Source organism: Mustela erminea, chromosome 9, assembly GCF_009829155.1.
Source record: "Mustela erminea isolate mMusErm1 chromosome 9, mMusErm1.Pri, whole genome shotgun sequence".
NCBI classification, from domain to species: Eukaryota; Metazoa; Chordata; class Mammalia; order Carnivora; family Mustelidae; genus Mustela; species Mustela erminea.
In genome coordinates, this window is record NC_045622.1 from 25,890,143 (window position 1) to 25,914,169 (window position 24,027).

The 24,027-nt window shown below is 41.2% G+C and overlaps 1 protein-coding gene across 1 annotated transcript in view; it reads right to left on the reverse strand.

Moving 5' to 3' along the window:
• The window catches only part of SNX19 (sorting nexin 19), a 41,003-nt gene that overhangs the window by 14,382 nt on the left and 2,594 nt on the right, over positions 1-24,027 (reverse strand). The window contains exons 2-8 of the mRNA XM_032357651.1: positions 22,119-22,257; positions 20,740-20,840; positions 20,504-20,623; positions 18,496-18,626; positions 17,128-17,224; positions 16,523-16,703; positions 13,694-13,823 (exon numbers count right to left, since the gene is read on the reverse strand). Of these exons, the coding sequence (XP_032213542.1) occupies positions 13,694-13,823; positions 16,523-16,703; positions 17,128-17,224; positions 18,496-18,626; positions 20,504-20,623; positions 20,740-20,840; positions 22,119-22,257 (899 nt within the window). The remainder of the gene's footprint in view (positions 1-13,693; positions 13,824-16,522; positions 16,704-17,127; positions 17,225-18,495; positions 18,627-20,503; positions 20,624-20,739; positions 20,841-22,118; positions 22,258-24,027) is intronic.

Sequence of the window (24,027 nt, forward strand, 5' to 3'; positions counted from 1 at the left end):
AATACTAAACCTTATATTCTAACTCTTTATAAGATAGCCCCTCCAACTGGATATTAAATTCCTAGGGTAGGAATGTGGGGTCTTGTTCTGTATTTTGATCATTCAACATAGTGTCTGGCACAGAATGGGAAATCAATAAATATTAGTTACTAAGGGAATTAATGCTCTCTGTGGGACAAACAATGGTTTTAATGGATGACATGCAGCTCAAAATAAGCTTTACAAAAGGCGAACATCCTCATACTTCAAGCAGCAAAAGAACAGTAAGCTCTTCATTATTCGTGCTTATGGAGGAAGGCAGTAAGAGATTTAATAAATAGTAGACAATCTAGAAATCCTTTGTATTGGGCATTTCGTAGGTTTTATGTAAACAACTAGCAGATTTATTTTCCTAATAACCTTTTGTTTGGATACCATTAAAACTAAACTGTGTGCGAACATAGAAGCTGTAGGGTAAATGTTGTCAGTATTGTGGGCATTAAGTCAGCTGAGCTAGAATTAAGAATTCATCATGAACAATCCATGCAATTCACACCTGGTTATGCATTCCCCTGGCAGGCAAGGGAGGTTGAAGGAAGGGAATGGGTCAGCCATCCTCTGTTTCTGGCACATTCTTTAAATCCTAAAGAAGAGAGACACCTGCCAGCAGTCTATGTTTTTGTCACTTTTCCTGGCAAATAGGCCCAGAGGACAGAAGAAACTGAAAGTCAAGAAAAAGCAAAGGACTGTGAGTCATAGTTGTATTTTGGGAAGTGCCCCTGGTGGATGGAACAGCATCAAACTGATTCCAGCCCATTACTTGAAACTAGTAAGAAGAAAAGAAGGTAGCAGAATATTTGGGTGAAAAGTGACCAAAAGCAAGGGTCAGGTTACCTTTCTAACAAACACAGAAGGAGACAAACACATTTGAGAAGCTCTGTATTCATGGGATAAATGAGACTAGTTGCAAAGGGAGAAGCTCTAGAAATTTTTTCTGGATTTGAGTATTGTGATACCCTTAGGATTCTAATTCAAAAGCTTCTTACACAAATTGTAGCGTACCTCTGAAGACCTTCAGATCAACTTTTTTCGGCCCCTTACTATGTTGCTAATGCACCATAATCCAACTCTGAAACATCACAGCTGATTGACTTGAAAGCTAGGCAAAATCAAAGTCATGTTTCTTGGATGACTGCCTGTGCTCCTTGTTTGATCCATGCAAAAGAAGCAGTAGGACATCTGTCTCACAACCAGAAAACCCCTTAGAGTCTCTGGAACAGTCCATGTTTCTGCTCCAAAGCCAACAGATTCCTCTGTCACCACACTTTTCAAGGCAAGACTGAGTATAAAAGTAGCTCATACTCTTCTAGGGAAAGGCAGACTCAGTGGTCAGAAAGGCCAGAAAGGCCTCACACAGGCAGTGTCTGGCAATGAATGGAAATAACACTATAAAGCCACAGTTTTGAGCCTGGCTTGACCGCTTGAATGAACTGAGGTCTGGCTTCCTTCTTAATATAATGGACTAATTCCTGCCTTGCCTTCTTAACAAAGTTGTATCAAGATCAAACGAGAAAAAGCATTTTTGAAAGTGCTTGTGTGTTTGTGCCCGAACTGAAGACTCCTTTGGATCCTCTTTAAAAAACTGTACCATGTCCTAGAAATGATGAAAAAATCCCGAGTGAGCTCTGCATTTCATGCCTGAGTTGCCCCTTTTGCAAAATGGAATCCCCTCCTGGCAGGCTTAGGGGTATAAATATTAGAACAGTGAACCATTTCTGTCTTGTATGTTTAGGAATATTAGGGAGAAACCCCAGGGGATTACGGGTAATGTGAAAATTTTATTTTGGAATCTTTCCTAAAACAAGCCCTCTATATACTATAACTGTGAGACTTTTACTGTAAGGACTGGACTTCAGGATCCATAATCTCTTTCCCTTTCTTTCCTCACTCCCATGTGAACAGCAAGCTTGGGTCATTCACAGTCATCAGGCAGCTAACCTGAGCCTTTCTTTCTCAGCACCTAGGGCTGGAAGGTGGGGGAAGAGGGACAAGACTGATTAAAATGGCCGCTCATTCAGAGGAATATTGAGTCCATGGAGGGGGAAATGGCAGGGAGAGGAAGAGAAACACTTAGAACTGGGGCACTGGAAAGAAAGGCAAGACACAAAGGAGGGCAGAAGGCAGGGATTTCACTGTTGTCTTGACAACCAAACCCCTATTGTTCCTGGTGAGTTTACCTCACAGTGAGATGTCTAGACTCTGCTCTGGGCAAACCCCACCACTGCAAAAGAGGGAGGAGGGAGAAGTGTAGGATGGAAAGGTGGTAACTCTGCTGTACATGATGGGACTGGCTCCCAACTTCTACTAGATTACAGGTTAGAGTATGCTCAGCCATGATCTGGGAGAGAATTAGGGACTGGGTTTAAATAAGCAGACATGATAGTGTTCCAAATTATGCTGTGAAAATGGCTAGAGGAAGCTGGAACAGACCATCCTCAAAGAGAACAAGGTTTAGACAGAAGCAGATGTCAAAGTTAAGGAAACAGGGAAAATACTGGAAGGAGCATGGGGAAAAGGAAATATAATGGACAGAAGCATCCTGGGGAAGAAGAGGTACCTAAAAGTATTTGTTACCCATTTCTTGTCTATAGCCTGAATTTTAAAACCTTTCCAAAGAGAAGGTTATACACTCTGATAGTTAGGATATGGAACACAGCTGTGGCAACAACTCCAGAATCTCCACATAGTAGGAGGGATTTTGGGGGCACCACCTGTGGTTAGAAAACAAGGGGGGCAGGGGAGGAGGTGGACATGGGACTTATCTTGAAGCTGAATTTGTATAGCAAGCATACCATGTTTATAGAGATTATATATTTATTGGGGAAGGGCTAAATTCCCCCCAAGAAAATCTGTGGCAGCATAATTACATCAGCACTAGATTAAGGTGTATTTCCTACTAGTTCACCCCCTACTCCCTCGCTGTGCTAGTACCATACAGGCCTACTCCTCCACAGGGCACTTGCTGAATCTATATATAAGGATAGAGGTAAAGATAGAACCTCAAGAATTAACATATGGCTGTGTTGCCAGCACCAACTTAACAGGAAAGAGCCAAATGATCTCCACTCATGGCTGAAAGCAGTGGAAACACCCTTGATCATTTGAGAGGTAGATAAGATTCCCAACACCAGTGCAATCTAGCCCTGACAGTGTCCACCTCAGTGAGATGGAGATCTAGGATTCTGGTATCCAAAAAGGACGTGAGTATAGGACCAAGTAGCTTACAGAGAATACCAACAAATTTTTTCTGGATGTTCAGCTGGTTTAATCACCATAGACTCTCTGGTTTACTCTGGGTTTCTGAGTCAAAAATGTTCTTAAGTGAATCAGCTCCAGCACTGACTCCTTGAGGAGTGGAATGCACTCAAAGAGGCAACTTCTGGCAGTACATACTGCTCAAAGAAGCTAGTGTCCACTGAAGACTGATCAGAACAGAGGGGAGGAAAGTGAAAGATAAAGAAATTGGGCTCATTTAAAAGTCACTGGCCCAGAGCAGAGGGCAGATAAGTAGCTTCTGAATCATGGAATAAGACAGAGAATGGTTTCATTACTATCACCACCGAGACAAGACCTGTAATCACAAAAATACTCCCTCGAAGGCGGCAAATGGGTATAGTTTAACCTGCAGCGCCACCTGGTGCCCAAAGGGAGAATTCCTTTTCTTACTCCCACAAGGAGCAAAACCTTGCAGCACTTTCCAAGATGTATTGGACAAAATGTTCTCCCTCTGTCTTCTGTGCTCATGAACACTGTCTCTCACATACACACACTCTGCCTCTGTCTCTCTCAGAGGGGGACTGGATGAATATACTAAAAACATTTTTAAAGATTATTTTTTATTTAAAAGCAGAAATAATGCCCTCCCCCCTCTTTAAAATGCTTGGTGTCTGGAATATTTACACTAAACTTGTCTAAATGATACCTATCTTACATCTAGCTCTAAATAATTAATTTGCTCTATAAAGCCTCCCTAACGTTTATGTAAATAAGAATCCCAATTTTTTTTTTACTGCATTTGCAGCCTATGCCATGTCATTTAACCTCACATTGGTTCAATACTTCTAATTGATTCATAAGGGTTCTCTATTCTCTTAGGCTGCAAGTCCCCTGAAGTAGAAACAGTAACACATTAGATCTGAAGAGCTAGCAGGGAGCTGCTACTTAATAAGTACACACAGGCATCAAATCTTATACAGACTTTTCAAAAATTATTTGTAAAGAGGTCACCATAACAAGAACTGCATAAAGTTAGTTTCCTAGGAAGCAAATGAAGAAGGTTAGGGACACCTGGATTAGGGGCAGTTCCCTGGTTCTGAAGAAACTCTGAGGTTCTGCTCTGGATATGACCAGGGAAGACTTTAAGTATGTAAGACAGGATGGAAGAGTGTAGAGATAGAGATCATATGAAGAAAGGGATCCTGACTTGAAGGGTGCAGAAAAGAATTTCTGTCTTCCAGGGTCTTTTGCTACTAACAGATCCCAAAAGCAAGAACACTATAAAGAACTTTTCAAAAAAAAAAAAAAAAACCCACATTAAAATGTAAACATATTCTTTACATCAGGTATGTTACTGCCCTGGCAATTTAGGATCTCCAAGGAAATGGAACATGGAGCCTGTAAAGATGTGATGAGAACTTCTCCATATGGATGTGTCATAGGTCAGTAACTCACCAAAGTTACTGAGTGCTTCCATGTACCAGGCATGCCTCAGGAGGCATTCGTTATCATCGCTTATCTTCCAACTAACTTTATGAGCCAGGCATTGTTATTTCCACGTAAAGAGTAACTGAGGCAGAGGGAGGTTAAGAGACTTGTTTTAAGTCACACAGATAGTAAAATGCAAAGTATAATTTGAATTCAGATTTGTCTGACTTCAAAGTCCATATTCTTATTTCCCTGTGTGGAAGGAAAGAGGCTGAGAAGCACACTAGCAGGACATGCTTCCAGAGAGGACCAGCTTAGATGGGTCTCACAGTAGGAGGCCCATGGCATAGAGGACACTATGTTATTTTGGAAAGAAGAGTGCCACTAGGATAGGAGAGGGCCTGAAGGGCGCAAAGGAAAAAACTCCTCTTAGGCTTAACTATGGCTTTGCGAATTTGAGGTGCTCACTTAAAGAGCTGTTGGGGAGGGATAAAACAGAAACTCTGTTTACATTGGTGTTTCTTGTCTCCCCATGACTGAGGAATCCTGGGATCCTCACTAGTGATAAACAGAGGGACTGATTTGATTGGAATGGCATGTGATGTTACATGCCTTCCATGTATATGATTAGGTGCTTACGACAGAAAGATGAATAAGGCAAGGGCCCCAGCTCAGGATCCCGACAGTCTCAAACTGTCCTGGGTTCCTATTTGTTTAGTTACAGATGGGAGGGATACCAGTAACTTGACTTGAAGAAAGGTGCTAGGTTTAAATACCTCATGAGATTCCGCTTTATTTTTAACTGATGCAATGACCAGTTCTGCCTCTGAGTGTATGAGAATTTACAGGCAGAACTGCAAAAACACACAGGCACCTATCTGTTATGTCCTTAAAGATGTACTCAAGTAGAAACTGTCAGTATATGATAGAAAAGACACGGTATTTTCATCTGAAGGTAGGTGTAGAATAAGTAACACCTAAGAAAAATGACAGGGAGACCACTCATAATAAGACTCCTGAGGCCCACCCAGGCCCAGTATACAGAAGTTGAGAACCTCCCTTTTGTCAAGATCTAGTGAGAGAGGCACGAGACAAGCAGTGTTCCTTTTCCTTCAAGGAAGCACAATACAACATGAGCAAAAAATTATTTTCAGGACCTCTAAAAACTACTTGAGTCAATAATGAGAGGGCAAGAAAATAATCTGACAGGAAAATCTAGAGACTTAGTTTGAGGTAATTTTGAGATTTAGTTTGTATGTGGGGCTTTTGAAAAGTATGCTACTTTCCTACAGAAACTTCAAAGAAAGAGATCAGGTATAAGAAACCACAAGGCGCCAGAACTGAATTACAAGAAAGAGAAGTTTATGGAGCAAAGGAGAAAAGCTGTCGTCTATGTTCCTTGAGAAACGCTAAGTCTTAACTCTGAAAATCTTTTTCTGAGAACAGGATGCAGAATAGGGATACCTAAGGGAGATTATCTCTGATCCAAGAGTGTTTTAAGAATAAAAATCAGAAATATGCTGATGGAAATCAATTTATATACTACCTTCGTTTTCCTGAGATTTTGTTTTCCTAAGTCCACACAGATGAAAGCAAAAGAGACTACATGTAAATAAGGCAGAGGGACTTGCAAGTGAGGACAGTTCTAGTGGCCATGGCCTGGGAAGAAACTCTGCAGAGTGGGGAGGCAGTACAGAATAGCAGAAATTGCACGGGCTTTGAGGCCAGGAGGACTATAGTGGAATCTCAGGGCTGGTACTTACTAGCTCTATGATTCTGGGAAGCTTAATCTGAATATCCTTTTCCTCACTTGTAATATGTGTAAATACAGGTCTATCTCACAGAACTGCACTGCACATCAGTCCATGAAGCACAGAGTTGCTTAGTTGGTACAGTTAGTACTAAATAAATGTCAGCTCTTTTCCTGTGCCACTTGCTTGTACCCTTTGGTGGGAGGCCTGGAGTTTCCCTTAAGATCTAATTGAGGTCAGAAAGACCCTTTAACCATTTGCTACTTAGACATGCCCATGGAGAAAGAGGGCCTTGAATGGGCTCCACTTAAGGAACACGTGAGATTCTGGAGTGACCTATAAGAATCGGTGCAAGCAGAGTATGTGGTCAATCATTCATAATTGTCTTTCAGTAAGATGAACAAGTGTGCCTGGCAGTGCAGCCCTCTGCAAGAATCCCCCTCCTCTCTTTCCACATGCCTGCTCCTGACCTTTCCTGAGAGATGGTTTGTAGAGACAGAATTTCTAAGAAAACAAGTCCATGGCCTGGCATAAAGTCCAGAGCTTGCCATCTCATTTTCTCCTGGGTCCAATGCTTGTTGGATTCCTTAAACCAGACACATCCTTTCTTTTCTCCTTCATCTCTATAGAATTCCTGACTCCACATACTTTTCTACTCTCCTTTGCCCACAGGTTACAGAACCTTCTCCTCTTTTTCCTTCCTCTTTTTACCACTCTATTCTATTCTCACGTGCCCCCCTAACCCACACACACATACACACAAAAACACACTCACTCACTCACTCTTTAAGAAATCCTGATGTAGATGCCAGGAATGTGTCTGCTGCCTTTTTGACACAGAGTCTGATGCCATCTTTGGGGCCACGGGGAGGGCAGAGCCACAGGACGTGGCATTCGTGTACTCTACCGCTAGCCTGCTTCATATTTTTATCGTGGCATTGCTCTGGGCATCCAGGCACGGAACCAATCCAGCTTCTTCTCATTCCTTTGCTCTACATCAGGACTCCATAATAATCTCACCCCTTACCTTGGCTGGATCTTCCTGCCCCAAACCTTCTACCATCAATGGAGCACGGTACATCTCTCCTCTTTCCCTCCAACCTAGTCATGTCTGAGTATTTGTCCAATTTCCTAACCCTGATTCTGATGCATGCAGGGATACTGGTAAGTTTCTTCTGTTTTCAGACATGAACAGTCTGCACAAGCTGGACTCACTTCTTGGCTAAGTCTGCTACCCCCACTTCTCTGCCCCTCCCTTTGTCTCTAGTTCCAAACAAGGAGTGCTCCTTCTTACATAATTGGATGTTCCCAGCACAGAAGCTGACACATGAGGTCAGGCGCGCATGCGTGCAAGACTTCCCTTTGACTTAAAAATGCCTTTTTTGGGCATCTAACTTCTCTTCAGCTCCCTTCCCCCACTCTCTCCACACCATCAACAATCAAGGGAGATTTATGAAGCCTGGCTCAGCTCAGAACACTTCCAACCTTGGCTTAGAAGGCGGGGTCATGAGGTTGAATTTACTCTCCTTTTTTTTTTTTTTTTTTTTTTGCAGGCTAGAGAGAGAGCTCGAGAGTGAGGCAGCACACACTCGTGATTTGCCAAGAGTCCCTGGTGTCCAAGACAGTTACGCATATATAGGTCTTTTAAGGGAGCAAGGAGAGTAAACAAAGCTGAGGGCAGAACTTATCTTCTTGGAGATGATAATGCAGGAGGTTGGAAAATTAGAACATTTTAAAGATGAATGTAAATCTAGATAGCTGTACTGTCCCTCATATCCCAGCTCAGTGAGCTCACAATGACTAGAGAAGTAGCAGTAACTATCAGTGGCCCCAATGCCGACTCTCCTTCTCTTTAAAGGACAGTGCTCAAAGGAGAGCCCACGTAATCTGCAAAAGGATATAGCTCCAATCTTTGTGGTTTCAGAAACACAGCAAACATGCTTCTCCCTGGGCAGCAGTCAAGGGGACAGTCTCAGAGAGGCCAACACCGAAGCAGGAAGCAGGCAGGGACCATACCATACCTCTTGCCCAAGCAGCAATAGTAGGTGGAGTGGCAGGGAAGGTGCTGTAGCTCTGGGGGGATATCAAATTCCAGCTTATTTGCTTACCAAAGCAAGTAAAGCCCAAGAACACAGCACTGTATAAACCTCCTTTTAAAAATAAAAAGAAACGTAAGCTATCCAGGGGACAAGTAACATGGGCTGACCTTAGGATGCTGCAGGACCCTTTGTACTACATGTGAATGTGCATACCCATAGAAACATGATTTAGAGTTTACAAAGTGACTGATACTGTCCTCTTGAGGAATGTAGACTACTCTGAGGAAAATATTTTTGTTGGTTTTTAATCCTTTCAAATCCCAAGGCAATCCCTGAAAGAGAAAGTCATTTATAGCTGAAAATCAGATAAACATGGGTTCAAATTCTGCCTGTGGTATACTTAATAGCTCTGTGATCTGGATTAAATAGCCACAATTCTTTGTAAGTTTCAACTTCCTCATCTTTGAAATGGGGATCATAACACCTCTTTTGCAGGGCTTTTGGGGGAATTAAGTGACACAATATGCTTGTGTGTTCAGTACAGTGTCTGCACAAAGTAAACTCTCAACAAAGGTTTGTTGGATACTAAATATCCTGAAGGTGACAATGTCACCAAGGTCTGCACTTTGAGTCCTGCAATAAATCCTGTCTTTTCCGTATCTACCACACACAGGGGAACTTGCTGGTACGAGACCACACACCACAGATCCTTCAAGCTTCTGGAAAGGGAATTGGGGTTCTTTTTCCAGATATCCAGTTTCTTCTAGACTCCTATCTTAAAAAAAGCTTCAAGAGCACTGTGAACCCAGCAGAAGATATCTGAGAAGAGGGCATGTTTATATATCATTAAAAAAGGTGGAATGATTTCTAGGGAAAGATTAAAGACCTTGACCAGGGAAGGATGAGACTCTTAGTTCTAGTCTGTGGAGACTCAGGGTGAGAAGGGTGTCAGCCGGCTGTGTTCTTATTTCCATTGCAGTTAACACAAAACAAAATGGACTTAAAGATAAAATTTGATTAGAAATAAGTAAGAACTTTTTGACAGGAAGGAATATTAGACAACTGCATAGGTATAAAATATCACCTGGAAAAATCTATGGTGAACAAAGATAACAGACCAAAAGATAGCAGAGTTATCTTTGTAAGTTATAACAGAGTTTTCCAAAAGCAATAGCCACAACATTCTGTTCTTGCACAAGATTCATATTGGCTTCATTCAAATATATCCAGAATTTTCCACCTTTCAAATAGAGATGCCACCTCATTTAAAAAAAAAATGGTAAAAGGAAAGTCAAGAGAAATTTAGTTGTAAGCCCTCTCCCTAACTATTTACGGTGTGAGCTACCTATCTATGGGTTTTGCTCATTTTCATTCACCTGACAGCTATGTACCCAGCTAACCAGAAGCATGGTTCTCATGGAAGTGTCACTAGATGGGGACACAAAGGTTAAAACTTAGCCTGATTCAAAGTTCTTTTCATGAGGAAAGGCACTACTTGATTCCAGCAGTTCTCCCCACCCATGTAACCAGTAATCCTAAAAAAATACTACTAAACTCTGTGTACTTAATCTACGCTTGTCTGTGGTATAAAGAGACGTAGGTGGTCTACTTCCCAATGTAAGACACGGGAACACTCCGGTTATTGCTTTAACATATGAGCCCATTGGCACAAAGTCACCTTGAAAGGACTTACGAAGTCTCTATTGGTTAGGTACTCTGTTCTGTGTTAACTCTGAGACAGGCACTGCGGGGACAATCGTAGCTCTGAGAGGAGATTAGTATAGAGTAGGCATCCTGAAGACATAAAAGTAGAGCAAATTTGGGGCCACTAACTGGAGAAGTTAGAAAGAGAAAATACTTTTTATCCTTCCTTCCTTTTCCTTAAGTGCAACTATTAAGATGTAACATCTACTGGACACCTTTTATGAACCTAAACAGATTGATACTATTATTATTCTTATTTTCCAGATGAGGAAACCAAAGCTCAGAGAGATTAATTGTAGCTGAGAAGTAGTATAAGATGTAGATAAGAATCTGGGCTTTGGACTACCTGGTTTTGATTTCTGGCTCCACAACGCATTAGCCTAATGATCATGGATAAGGCCCTCAGTATTAAACCCCAAGAGACTGTATAAAATGTGAAAAGTCGGGACTGAGTCCGTTTCATTCGCTATTGACCAGCCTGGTGCATAAATGAGTGAGACCAAAACAATCTTCTAGCTGGACAGAGAGGTAAGAGCAGTTCAAGGTAAAGTGGATGAATGCTACAAACAGCCTGGACAACGGTCTACCAGTATGCTTATACCAGAGGGCACAATATATTTACTTCTGCACATCTCATCTGCTCCACTCTCTCTCTGTCTCTTCCCTATCCCTAGAGAATTTATAATCATTACTCACTGAGGTAAACGCAATCTGGCTTAGAATTCTCAGTCTGAAATTTCCTTGTATTTAATTTCCCATAGAACCCTAACTATGTAAGATACTACTTTTTCAATGATCTGTCTGTAATTCTCAAATATATTTCTCTCTCCTTACCTGGTAACTGGCTTAGCCCTTTAATATTCTGAGTTGTTCAAACTTTATATATTTAATATAAGAATCTTAATCTTTTTATAAAATTTCTACTGACTCATTCATACTTTTCTGTTCCTCTGAATAATTTCTTATGTTTTGAAACCAATTCATCAAGCAAATGACTTCAAGGACAGAGGGTAATCAATTATCACATACTAGCTTGTTTTAGAATCTTCCAGTTTTTGGAAAGCAACTAGGAGACCAGCAAACTTAATAGAGGAAAGAAAGAAATGAAGGGTCAGTTAGCAATATTCACAGATGACTGAATACAATACAGAGGCTTGACTTCAAGTATGAAGGTAATGAGAAAGGAAATGTTTATTGTATTCTCTAACCTTTAATGAACACCTTCTATGTCCTGGGTCCTGTGTAAGTTGCTGTGGATAGATAGCCATGTCTAGTCCTTAAAGAACTGATAGTCTAGTGCAAAGTTTCTCACCTTTGCACTACTGATATTTTGGGTAGGATGATTCATTGTTGTTTGGGGTGGGGGGCAGGGAGGGAGAATGCTGTTCTGTGTAGTGTAGAATGTTTAGCAGCATCCCAGGCCCTACCCTCTAGATGAAATAGCTTTCTGCCTCTCTTCTCAGTTGTGACAAACAAAAATATCTCCAGATGTTCCAAAGAGCCCTGGAAGAAAATTGCCCCCAACTTGAGGACCTCTAGTTTAGGTAAAGAAAATCATTTCTCTGTGTACTGTAATGAGTATAATCATCAGAACTTTGAGAGTAAAAAAGAGAGCTCCTTAGTTCTGGAGGAAGGTAGGAGAGGATTCACAGAATAAATGACATTTAATGCTTAATTTTTTGAAAATTATTTAGCAGTAGGCCAAGCAGACAAGAAAAGGGAGAGTTTTGGACATAGGGAAGGAGAAAGAATGAGAGAGATAGAATGAGGAGAAGAATGAACAGAGAAAGACCATTCTGGTAGAGATAAGAGGATGAATAAAGACTTGAAGAAAGAGAGACCACAGAGTGTACGGGCCACGATGAATGGTTTGCATGGGGGAGAATTAGAAATAAGGCTGGGACCAAGCCATGTCACAGAGGAAAGGAGAAATCATAATATGATAAATATATATTTAAACACAGTGGAGCCCTTTCTCAAACAAAAAATAACCCAGATTCCAGCCTATTACACTGACCAAAATGAAATTTCTTTGATTAGATCATGGTCTACTCAGTTTTCCCTTAGCTTCTAAAGCACCTCTGTGGAACCCCTAGAACTCTGGGAAACATAGTAGAAAAATCACTTTTGTAGGCAATAGGGCACAACTGAAGGATATTAAGTGCAGACTATATATTCATATTTGCTTTTTGGAAAAAGCACTCTAGTGGCAGAGCTGAATATGGAGGAGGGACAAGGGGAAAGTCAAAAGGCATGGCGACTAGTCAGCATTTTATATGTGGGTTTCGCCTGGAGACCAGTTGTCAGCTACAACATGTAGGAAAAAGCACATTGGCTTTGGAGTTATTCACATCTAGCTTCAAAGTCCAGGTGTCATTAACTATGACTTTATGAATGCTAGCTGACCTTGCCAACCTCTATTTACTTCTATACAATGGGGCTGCCTACCTCACTTGGCTGCTACAAGAAAATATATGTACACAGAGGTCAGGTGCTGGCATATGATGAGCACTCAGCAAATATAAAAGTGCACTGCCTTCCTTCCCTAGGTCTTTTTATTATTAAATCTCCTTAAGCTTCTCTGATCTTAAGTAACTCTGAGAGTGGGAGGGGAGATTTACTTGCTCCTTGTTAATGGATTTTCTACTTGTAGAATGGACCCATAATTCTGTTTTTAAAAAGAGTTTTTCTTTTTGGAGTGACCTATTATCATGAGCCACTTGCTAAGTGAAGACCTCCAGAATTTGACTTCTTCCTTTAGGATCTGCCAGGACGTCTCAAAAGGGAGAAATCAGAACAAGAATGGTCAAAACACAAGCATTGTGTATACCTGTCTGGTTCTGAGACTGTGTCTCTGACCATCTTGAGTTTAGCAGAGTCTGTGTTAGTTTCATGGTTAGGAAGTCAGCAGCTAAAAACTCCACCCATGTGCAGATCTTTTAGGAGATGAAAGTGGTGTTGGGATCACAGTCCACGCTTTATATACAAGAATACTATTACTCCTTACCATCCTGTGTAAATACTTCTTTAGTTGTGAATGTTTACATACCTTTTGGAGAAAACAATCTTTATTTTCAAAGAACTGATCTGTTTTCTCCTTGTCTCATTGTTTATCATCACAGTAAATATATGCTGTCAGTGAAGAGCAATGTCCATTGCAACAAGTTGGAAGGTATAGGTCTAGGGGGTATAACTGGGTGGAGAATTGATCCCCGAGTAGGAAGAGTTGAGGTGAAGTGTTTTAAGATCACAGACAGTATAACTCAGTGGATTATGCCAGAAGTCTTACAGAAGCAGAACCATTTATACTTTAGACGTTGAGGTGATTAAGACAAGCCTTTTGGTACTCTTCAGGCAGTCTTCATCCCTCTGCACCTATGACAGAGTCTCTGTCTTTCCTCATGACTGCAGGTTTTCTGGACTCTACTCTTTCCCTCTCCAGTGCAGAATTCAGCATCATATCCAACCCCTGTCCAATCTGAGACTCTAATACAATGAAGAACTATGCCATCTTACCTCTGAACTAAGGTCCCAAATACAAGATGAAGAACTTTCTGAATGTTTTCTGTACATAGCCATCTCCACTGTTCCATCAGCAGCAAGAGGAGCAGATCTAGGGCTGTGTCAGCTAGCTCTGTCTCTGCTCCTGGGGAATGAAAAGGCATCAAAAGTAACTCAGGGAGTACTTGGGTGGCTCAGTGGGTTAAAAACTCTGCCTTCAGCTCGGGTCATGATCCCAGGGTCCTGGAATCGAGCCCTGCATTGGGCTCCTGCTCGGCAGGGAGCCTGCTTCCTCCTCTTTCTCTCTGCCTGCCTCTGCCTACTTGTGATCTCTGTCTCTCAAATAAATAAATAAAATCTTAAAAAAAAAAAAAAAAAGTAACTCAGAAGAGACCCATTCTGGGGAACATATTTCAACGCACCAGGTCTTCACCGCTTTATCAATCATCTTAGATTTCTGTAATTCTTCTGTACTCAAATCAAGAGATGGTTTACTTTATATGTAAGAAGTTCAGTGACAGGCTCTGTATTTCTTTATAATTCTTTGTTTATATTCCTTAGTCACTCAGTAATATTTATCTTTCTAAAAGATTTTGCACATAATTATTTTGCCTATCTAGCTTCTGTTTCTTTTGTACTTCCCCCGCAGGAACTGAATACATTCTATTCCAAGTAACTGCTCCCAAATAATGACTAACTGGAACTGGCAAAGTCCAGTCTCTTCCATTCTTATATTCCACTGGCCTCCACAAAGCATCATGGAAATGTTGTGGGCAACAGATTTGGGGAAATTTTGGGGATTCATTCCCCTGTAAACAAGTTTTCTTTGAAAGTATCTCCATTACACAGAGCTACTGGGTTGGGATCCAGAAGGCTTTAGTTTTTGGTTTTGAGATAACATGTGGTTTGAGGAAGAACACTCCACCTTTGGTAACATATGCCATAACAATGACTGATTTCTTTCCTCTATCAAAGAACGGTAAGACCACAAGTGACTTCACACCCATGCTAAGCTGAAGTCTCCTGAACAGATGTACTTTATGGATGGAAACATCCGTTCTTTAACCCCGTTCAAGGGGCCCCATGTCATCTGTGATTTGCTTCCTAGGAGATGTCCCCAGGAATACATAATGTTCCAGAGTGAATCTCAGCAATCTGGTGCTAATGCTGTGATTAATATCATAATTAATCATCAACAATAATTTTGTTAGTCTTGGACCAAAGGGTATTGTCTCAGCCAGCTTGCCCAAGCTCTCTTCCCTAAAGGGCTCTTTAGGACATTAATAACTTCAGATTTGGATGAATCTTTGAGAACCAAATCCTACTTTTTTCTTAGTCCCATCTAATATATTTCTCTCTCTCTCTCTCTCTCTCTCTCTCTATATATATATATATATATATATATATATATATATATAAAATTTTTTTTTTCTGCACTGCATTTCAAGGGGGCATGGGAACTGGTATGTTTATGTCCAGTCATTTCCTCAAAGACAGGATATTCAGTTCCTTGGGAAACAGTACCATACAGAGCATCAGCCACCCTTCTGGATTTTATGATTTTCTCAAGTTTAGCATTTACCTAGAGCTGCCACCATGTGGTGACAGCCTGTCATAGCAGTAAAAAATAAGAGGAAACAGAGGGAAGAGTCCTCTGGAAGAAAACGCTAAGTTTCGCATCATGTGAGCATTTTGTTTCTCAGGGCTGGAAGAAAACCTCACACATAAACTATACCCTTAGAGATATGATGTTCAAAATTTACAGGCTTGACTTTCTCTTCTAAGCTCTCTGATGCTTTTGCTGTTTTAACACTTCATTTACTTAACCAGTGAGATATGTGGGAAGATATCAGATATGTGAGTTTTTTTACACAGTTAAGCTGAGGTCCATAAAGCAGAGGTCAGGTGACTGTTCAAGTACACCTGAGAAACAATGCTAAAATCAGTTTTTTTTCTCCCCTCTTCCCCCAGGATTTTGTGATCTTTTCTTTTCAGAGGGAGACTGTCTTAGTGGAACTGAAAACTTTTTTATAAGTTCTAGCTCAGCAAACATACTAATACCCAGGGCTCCCAATTCTTCCTCTGTAAAAACAAAACAAAACAAAACAAAAACAAACAAAAAAAAACTATTTTTTTGGGGAAGCAAACCTCCCTGCCCTCACCTCTTCTCCCTTCCTGCTCTATGCTGGGGAACCGGGTGGTGTCATTTGTTACAGTAGTAAATAAAACAAAAGGAAAAGATCCAGGAAAAAGGGAGAATTCCATCTTGAGCTTCAGTTGCTCTATGGTACATCAAAGTGGAGATTTCTGGTAAGCAAGTGGAAATATGACATCCAGTATTTCGGCATCGTCAGCACATGTTAGACTTAAAATCAAGAGTACAAATGAGATCACTCAGGGGGAGTATACAGAGTAAGAACAGAGAGCCAAAAAAAAAAAGTTCTGGAAGGCTACTAAGGGAACCAACATAGGGGACTGAGAAGAGATCACAAGAGAGGTAGAGAGAAAACCAGGAAAGGGGTGCCAAAGACACAAAAGAAAGTTCGTAGGTCAAGGGAGTCCAAAGATGCCAAACCATGGCAAAAATAACATAAGATAATATTATATTCATGGATCTTATTTTGCTGGACCAGAACTCCCTGTTTTTGTCCCTTGCTCCTGTTTGACTCAGCTCTGGGGACTGTGTCAAATTCTTCTTTGTATCCCAGGACTCAGCACAGTACCTCAAACACTGGTGTTTAACACATAGCTTGCTTAGCTGAACACAAAAGAAATTACATCAATGAATCCTGACTGTCACACCCTGCCTCCCTTCTCTGTGGGGATGGAGATCTTGTCACGTACCTGGATCACCACTGCGGAGATCTTGGGCGGGCACAGCTGCATCAGACAAGTAACCATCCATACAACCTTTAGGGATTTGTTCTGGATCTTTTCCTGGGGCTTCTGCTGGCTGCATTTCTAATAACTTTGTCTGTTTTTCAATAAAGGATTCCATCACAGATGTGGATAGGATTTCTGACTCCTGAAGAAAGTGCCAGTGTCATATCACATAAAGAATGAAGAAAATAGAGTAACCATGGCCTTTCAGCTTCTTCCTATTCCTTCCCTGCACTAAGTATCATGAGTATAGAACCCAACTAACTCTGTGGCCACCTTTGGAAACTTCTCACTTTCTACCTAAATCCCAAGTAAAACAATGCCTTTGTATTCTCATTCACTGCAAATATATTTGGGTCATTTGTTCTCTCCCAGGAACTGGCCTGCCTTCTCATTCTGCCATCTTTTATTATAAGCCCATGACCCTTGAGTTTAGAATAAAAATCAGAGATCTAGATGCTGGTTAAGTCCTTTAGCAAGGCACCTTTATCTCTCCTGACTTTGGAGAATGTAACTGCAGGATCAACATCCCAGCTATTAATTCCAGGAGTTATCTAGGAACTTCTTACCACATTGCCTTCCTGGAGACCGTAGAGAATCTTCTCAGGTGCCTCAGTGATATTCAGTGCTGGAGCAATCTTACTGGAGGAGAACCTCAATCTGGACCTGGTATTGACACAAAAGAGCAGAAACAACATAATTTATGGCTTTGATCTCCAAACAAAGGGCTGATAAGTATTCTTAAAACAAGAACACCCGTACTTATTCTTGGGAGCTTATTATGATCAGAGTTGCCAGGAGAGACCTGGTCCTGAAATTCCCAAAATGATATACATTCTGACAGTTCTTAATACATAGCGCAACCACTGCACTAAGCTATGTCCACGATGCATTTGTGAAAAGGCTTTTGCTAATGTAAAATAGGGGCCAGCCTATCCTGGTTGTATTCCCACAAGCTAAAAAATGGCTAGCATATACTATCTACTCATTAAAAATTTGCTGGAGATTAAATTGACAAGTGGCATAAACCAAGGTTTTTGTTGCTGTTGTTCGTGACCTTTTCATACATCCACTTCTCTCCCAGTGTTCCAAATAAAAGTAGGGAAGGAACCACAAGTGCTAACCTCATATTTCGAGGCTCTTATAAGCACAGATATCACAGTCATCCTTCAAAATATGGGCTCAGTTAAAAAAGGCTAAAAACTGTTATTGCTGGTCCATGAGACACGAACATAGAAAAAGACAGTCAGGCAGACATACAAACTCTCCACCCTTCCCTCTCCCTCCTCCAACACATGCACACCCACACAGACACCCATGCGCAGACATACACACACACATTCTCTTCTCTCTTTCACTCACTCACTTACTCTTTCTCTTCATAATGGTCCAGGTACAGATATGAACTCTGCAGTTAGGGTGATGCCCTTCCCTTCCACATGTTGGTTTTGGAAGGGTAAATGTGGGACCCTAGCGCAGGACAGAATAGCATAAAATAGGCCCTATATGTGTTCATCCTGGCCCTTTCCTGTTTATTGCTAGTATGTGCATCTTCTGAGCTAAGATTTCCAGAAATGATCACAGAGATCAGTTATAAGTCTTAGTTCTTAATAGGAAAGAAACATTTCAATTTTCCAGGAAAATAGAAAAGAAGAATATCCATATTCTACAGTTTTCCCTCTAGTCAAAACTCCATGGTCAGTTTAAGCCCTGGGTTCCCATGGCAAGACAAACATTTAGCAGGGATACCTATGCTGGATCTCAAGCTCCTTTGGGATGAGCACTGAGGAGTGTGGGGTCTGGCTTTGTATAAAAACTGGTATGTATGTCCCATCTCCTCTCTCCTAGGGCCAGAAAGTGGGGATAGACTTTGGTTGAGGACTGGCAATCATCCTGAGAATTGGAAAGGGTCCCCGCGTGACCAAAGGGCTTCTCACTTGCTGGGCTTCTTGCCTTCTGTCTGGGGCTTGGTTTCTGTCTCGGCCTCACTCAGCTCTTCTGTGGGGCTCTGGGGTTCGGAGCGAGGAAATGCTGTCTTCAGTGTATCCACGATAGCACTTACCACCATCTGCAGGGGTCAGAGGTGCAGGGTCAGACAGAAACCACCAAATGAGCAGTTGTCTTATGGTGCTTTATGCAATGAAGATGAGCAGATAGCCAGGCTAGCTAGTGGAGCCTTTTCATCAGCATAGTCAGATACCAGACAGATTTCCTGGCAACTATCCCCCCTTTTCTCGGTGGCCATAAAAATCGGCTTCCTCACAGAGTTAAGACAAACAATGCCATGGGAAAAGAAGCCAAAACAAACAATGAGATAAATAAAAAGCTGGGAGTTCTGCAGGCTGGTGAAATAGTTTTCATTTTTCAATTTCTTTTCTTGCATATAAAGGAATGATTTTTCGTTTCCAAATCAATAATACTTTCACTAAGATATGAATAAATGGAAGTGATATAGGTAGGAATATATGGAAAAGAGAAAAAGTAAAGATTATCAAATAAGAAATATATTCTAGAAGCATATATAATATTAACACACTCAGAGTAATTCACAGAGTAAAGAACTGTTTTTTTCAGTTAATCCACACAATTTCTCTTCTTTACAGAAAGAGTAATAAAAATTACTCATGTCAAAATTAAGGAATATTGATAAGAGTTGACATAAACTACTCGTAAAGACCAAATAAAACAATCCTCACTGAAGAGCAAGAGTTGTGTATATTTTTCGGAATGGAAAAACGGCTAAAAAGGAAAATTCACAAATGAAACCCTAAAATACCAAAGAAGTAAAAAGAAATCTTTACTTTTCCTTTGGTGCTCCTTGCTAATTAACACTGTAGGATGACAGCAGCATCATGCCTTTCTTAATTCTTGCCTGTGTTTATCCTCTACAAAGAACATAGCTCGTACAGCTAAGACAAGGCTTAAGTGATGGGGTAAGATGATGATAAAGCACAGGGGTAACAAACCAGGGAAAGAACAAGAGGACAGCATGAATAGATAATGCAGCTTAGAAAATTTAACTTGTTCTCAAGGCTTACAAAATTGTAGTTGCGGACAGGGTTCTTATCTGCTCTGTTCACTCTTGTATCACCAGCAGTTAGTCCTGTTCATGGTCAAGCTCATACTTGACCAGGGAAGCAGTAAGTGGCTGGTAAGTCAGTGAGTGAACACATATGTGTAGATGGACACATCCACATGGAATTCTGGGGAATTCTACTTCATCCCTCCCTTTTCAGTTTGCAGCTTTTTCTTCATAGCAATGGATGTCTCCTAATTCCTACCACGATATTCCACTTTTTCATTTTATCCCCTGAAATCTAGAGAGAGACCCACCTTCTCCAGTGAGTCAGTGGTTTCTAACCTTTTTAAACACATGCAATCTTTGGATAAACATAAACCTCAGACTTGTGCCCTGGAGACTCTAAAATCATCTGGTAATCCCTGCTTACAGGATATAATGTGTTGTACAAATGCCCTTCTTCTACCATCTCCAAAGGTTCTGAGCTAACCTCTTGAAAAGTATAATTCTTTCCATGCTCTGTTCTCCAACAGAGAGTCACCACAGCAGTCTAACTCCAGCTTTGTGTCCTGTCTTGGGGCTCTTTTTCCTGAGTGACCAACACCAGGAAGGATCCATACCTCCAGGAGACTTTTCTGCCACCACCGATCTATGGAGGTACAGATCTATCCCTACTTTCCTCCACTGAATAACAATGTCATAATATTGTCTAGGAGATGTGTGAACACATATAGTGTCATAGTTGCCCACTGTAATTCAGCAAAGTGATGGTCCAACCAGTATTTGCAACAGGTCTTGAACATTCTCATCCACGTTCCATGGGCTCCTCTCTGCTGTCTCTCCCCACCCCCAAACTCCTTTATTTTTTAATCCTTGCATACACTCTGGTGAGAAACTAAAGCTGAGCACAGTGGCCCTGCTGGTACCTTGTCTATTCTGGACACCATGAATGGTTTCTTGACAAAGGCAATACGAGCATCTGTGTTCAGAGCAAGGAACTCCTGCATCTCCTCACTGTTAGCGATCTCTGGAATGGCACAGAGTTGCTGCAAAAGATACAGGAAGGATTTCAAAGAGAAATTCTGGTCCCCAGGTCTTTCCAGGTTGGCTCGGGTATCTGATAATTAGAATGAGAACACAGCCAAAACAGAAGGATGCTGACCTTTAGAAAGGATTCCAGGAGGCTCTTTCGGGCTTCTACTCTGTCACTATCCATGTTGCCAAATGGAAGATCCGGAAAGAGCTTTTTAGGACCCTTCACGTCTTAAAAAAACAAAACACAAACTCATTCACTTAACGTTTACTGAGAGATATTCCATATAAGATACATCATATATGCAAAGAAAAGAGAATGGTTGAATATATTCCTAAAATCTTATTTTATTATTTTTTTTATTTAGGGAGTTCCAAATATATCCCAAGGATATAGTACATACACTCTACTCTTGTTATCAGTATTCAGGATAAGGTAGAGGAAGCCTTATGCCTCAGGAGTTACAAATGAGGGCTCTAAAGTCCAGCTGCCCAAGTTTAAATTTTAGCTCCAATCCCTACTATGAGAATGACCTTCAGCAAGTTGCCTAATCCTTCTTTGACGTTTCTCTCCATAAAGTGGGGATAATGACAGTTATCTAATCCATAAGCTGTTCAGAGAATTAAGTGAGCTAATATGTGTAAAGTACTTAGAAGAGAACCTGGCACAAGTTTTCAAGCTCAGTTCAGTGGTAACTATTATTATTAAGAAAGAAAATGCAGGAACGCCTGGGGGGCTCAAAGGGTTAAAGCCTCTGCCTTTGGATCCAGTCATGATCCTGGGGTCCTGGGATGAGCCCGCATCAGGCTCTCTGCTCAGCAGGGAGCCTGCTTCCCTTCCCCTCTCTGCGTGCCTCTGCCTACTTGTGATCTCTGTCTATCAAATAAATAAAATCTTAAAAAAAGCAAAATGAAATAAAGAAAATGCATTACTGAAATCCCCAACTTATGCCTAAACTTATTAAAAGGTTTATTTGGGTAATCATCAGTTTTGTAGGTTTTTTTTTTTTTTTTAATCAAAGTAGCTGGCTTACTAGCTTATTTTTAGAGTTAAGTTTTATTACATTTTCTTACTGTTCCTGTGCCTTATGGGTGTCAAATAGCAAACACACAAAAAGCCTGGTTCTTAAAGGAAGGATGGCGAGTATTTCTGGATACTATTTTAATATTTAAGAGCAATCCATGTCTGCATGCATGTGGAAAAGTTGATTTAACTCCTTACGCTACCTCACAGACACAGGTGGAAATGTGAAAGTTTCTTAAGCTTAAACTAGATGGGCCACAGAACAAAGCATTAAATGGCAAAGAAGTACCTCAGAAAGAATGGGGTCAGTGCTATCCAGCACTACAACCCAAAACATATGAAAGCAAACTGGCAGAACACGGGCCCCTTGTTGCTGTGTTCTCCTCCTCTATCCCTCCCCACAAACTACTAGGCCTCCAGCCTCTCAGATCAGGGGGCTAGATGCGTAAAGCAAGCAGGCAGTCTGGGCTGGGGAAACTCCTGACTTTTGATGAACTTTCGGAGATCTGACTTCTCCTCCAGACGAGTCTGTAGATTCAAGAACTCGCGGTAGCGGCGATTCACAGTGTGGTAGGCCACCTGCTGCAGGCCACTGCTGTTCTCACCATCCAGGGCCGTCTCATACTGTTGAATGAACACATTTGTTTAGGGCATCAGCTCAATGGCCACAAAGTAAGAGCACAGCAGAGATAAAGGGAGGGAAAAGTTTCTATTCTCTTTATTTCTTCCTTTTCTTTTTTAAAATTTATTTGACAGAGAGCGACACATACACAAGTAGGCAGTGTCAGGCAGAGGGAGAGGGAGAAGCAGAATCCCACTGGGAAGGGAGTCTGATGTGGGGCTCAATCCCAGAACCCTGGAATCATGACCTGAGCCAAAGGCAGAAGCTTAACTGTTCCTGAGCCACCCAACTGCCCCACTTCTGAACCTACCAGATCCAACTGCTGCTCTGAGTTGCAATAAATAACTTGAATTCCCAGGATAGCTGAATTAAGGAATGAGATGTGCTCCCCAACATATGTGGCCCAGAAAGAGAAATGAGTTTTGCTATTCTCCATTCCCTCCTTCTCCCTCAAAACCCCTTCCTACAAACACTTTCTTTACTTATAAAACAGCTATAGGGCTCCTGGGTGGCACAGGCAGTTAAGGGTCCAACTCTTGGTTTCAGCTCAGGTTTTGACCTCGCGGCCATGGGATCAAGTCCAGTGTCAGGCTCCACACTTGGAGTGAATTCTGCTTGTGATGGTCTCTCCCTCTCCCTCTGCTCCACCCACTTATCATTCTCTCTCTGAAAAAGATTTTCAAAAAATGGCTATATTAATATTTTTCAAATCTCAAAGAGTATAAAACAGAAGGTACAAGAGCACCTCTTTCACTCCTAAATTATAGGTTGGACATTATAAAAGGATAACCATTTGCCATTATACTTGACCAGTGATGATTTATGTTATTTAGGGGGAAGAACAAATAATCCAAAACAGCTGATGAATAAAATCATTTGTTTGCCTGGAATGCATTAGAAGAACATGTGTTTTTATTTTGCTTTGGGAAGATTAATTATGATTCTTGGAGCTAAATTTTTTTTTTTTTTCCCTAAGCACATATCATCTGTATGATTGTAAGTCACATGAATACTGGATGTTGTAAGGGGTCAAAGTTCCCTGTCTTCATATGTGTGGAGGGCCAGTATGTGGGAAAAGAAAACTTGTACTGAATGTTCCCCCAGAGCAAACACCCTGAGCAGCATGAAAGCTGCAACTCAGTGCAGGGTAGACTTTTGGACAGAGTAGTTAAGATATAATGAAATAATGTGCAAGAACTATGTATGTACTTGTTCTCATTAGGGGTAGGTTACCATTTTTGTTTGGAGGAGGCATTATATTGTGGGGCAAGTGATGGAACACATAATCTCTTTGTTGGTGGGTTTAAGCCTGTATTAAAATTTTGTAGAGCCAGAGTGAAGTATTCATCACGAACTGACATAAGCAAAGTAAGAGTTCCTCAGACCAGCACTGTGAAGGAAAAGGCCTGGGTAAGAGACCCAGACAGAATTCAAGGTGGGGCTCTCAATCCTGGAGCACCTGGGAGTTTCTGTGGAAAGGTCTGCTCCCTGAGTGACACTAACAGCACACATATATTTCCAAACCTGGCTACTCCTCAAAAATCAGTTGGGCTTCTTCTTAAAAAGATTCTGATAGGCTCTGATAGAGCTGAATGAAAATTTATAAAAATACCCTCTTCTGGTGAATGGGAGGCAGTCTACTCTAACGCCAGTTTCAGGGAGCCACTGCTGTAACTGAATTCACCATCTAATACATGAACCCCTTCATATCATCTCTGCCAAGTAGTTCCTACTTCTGTGCCTAAATACCTCTAGGAATGAGGAAGCTATTA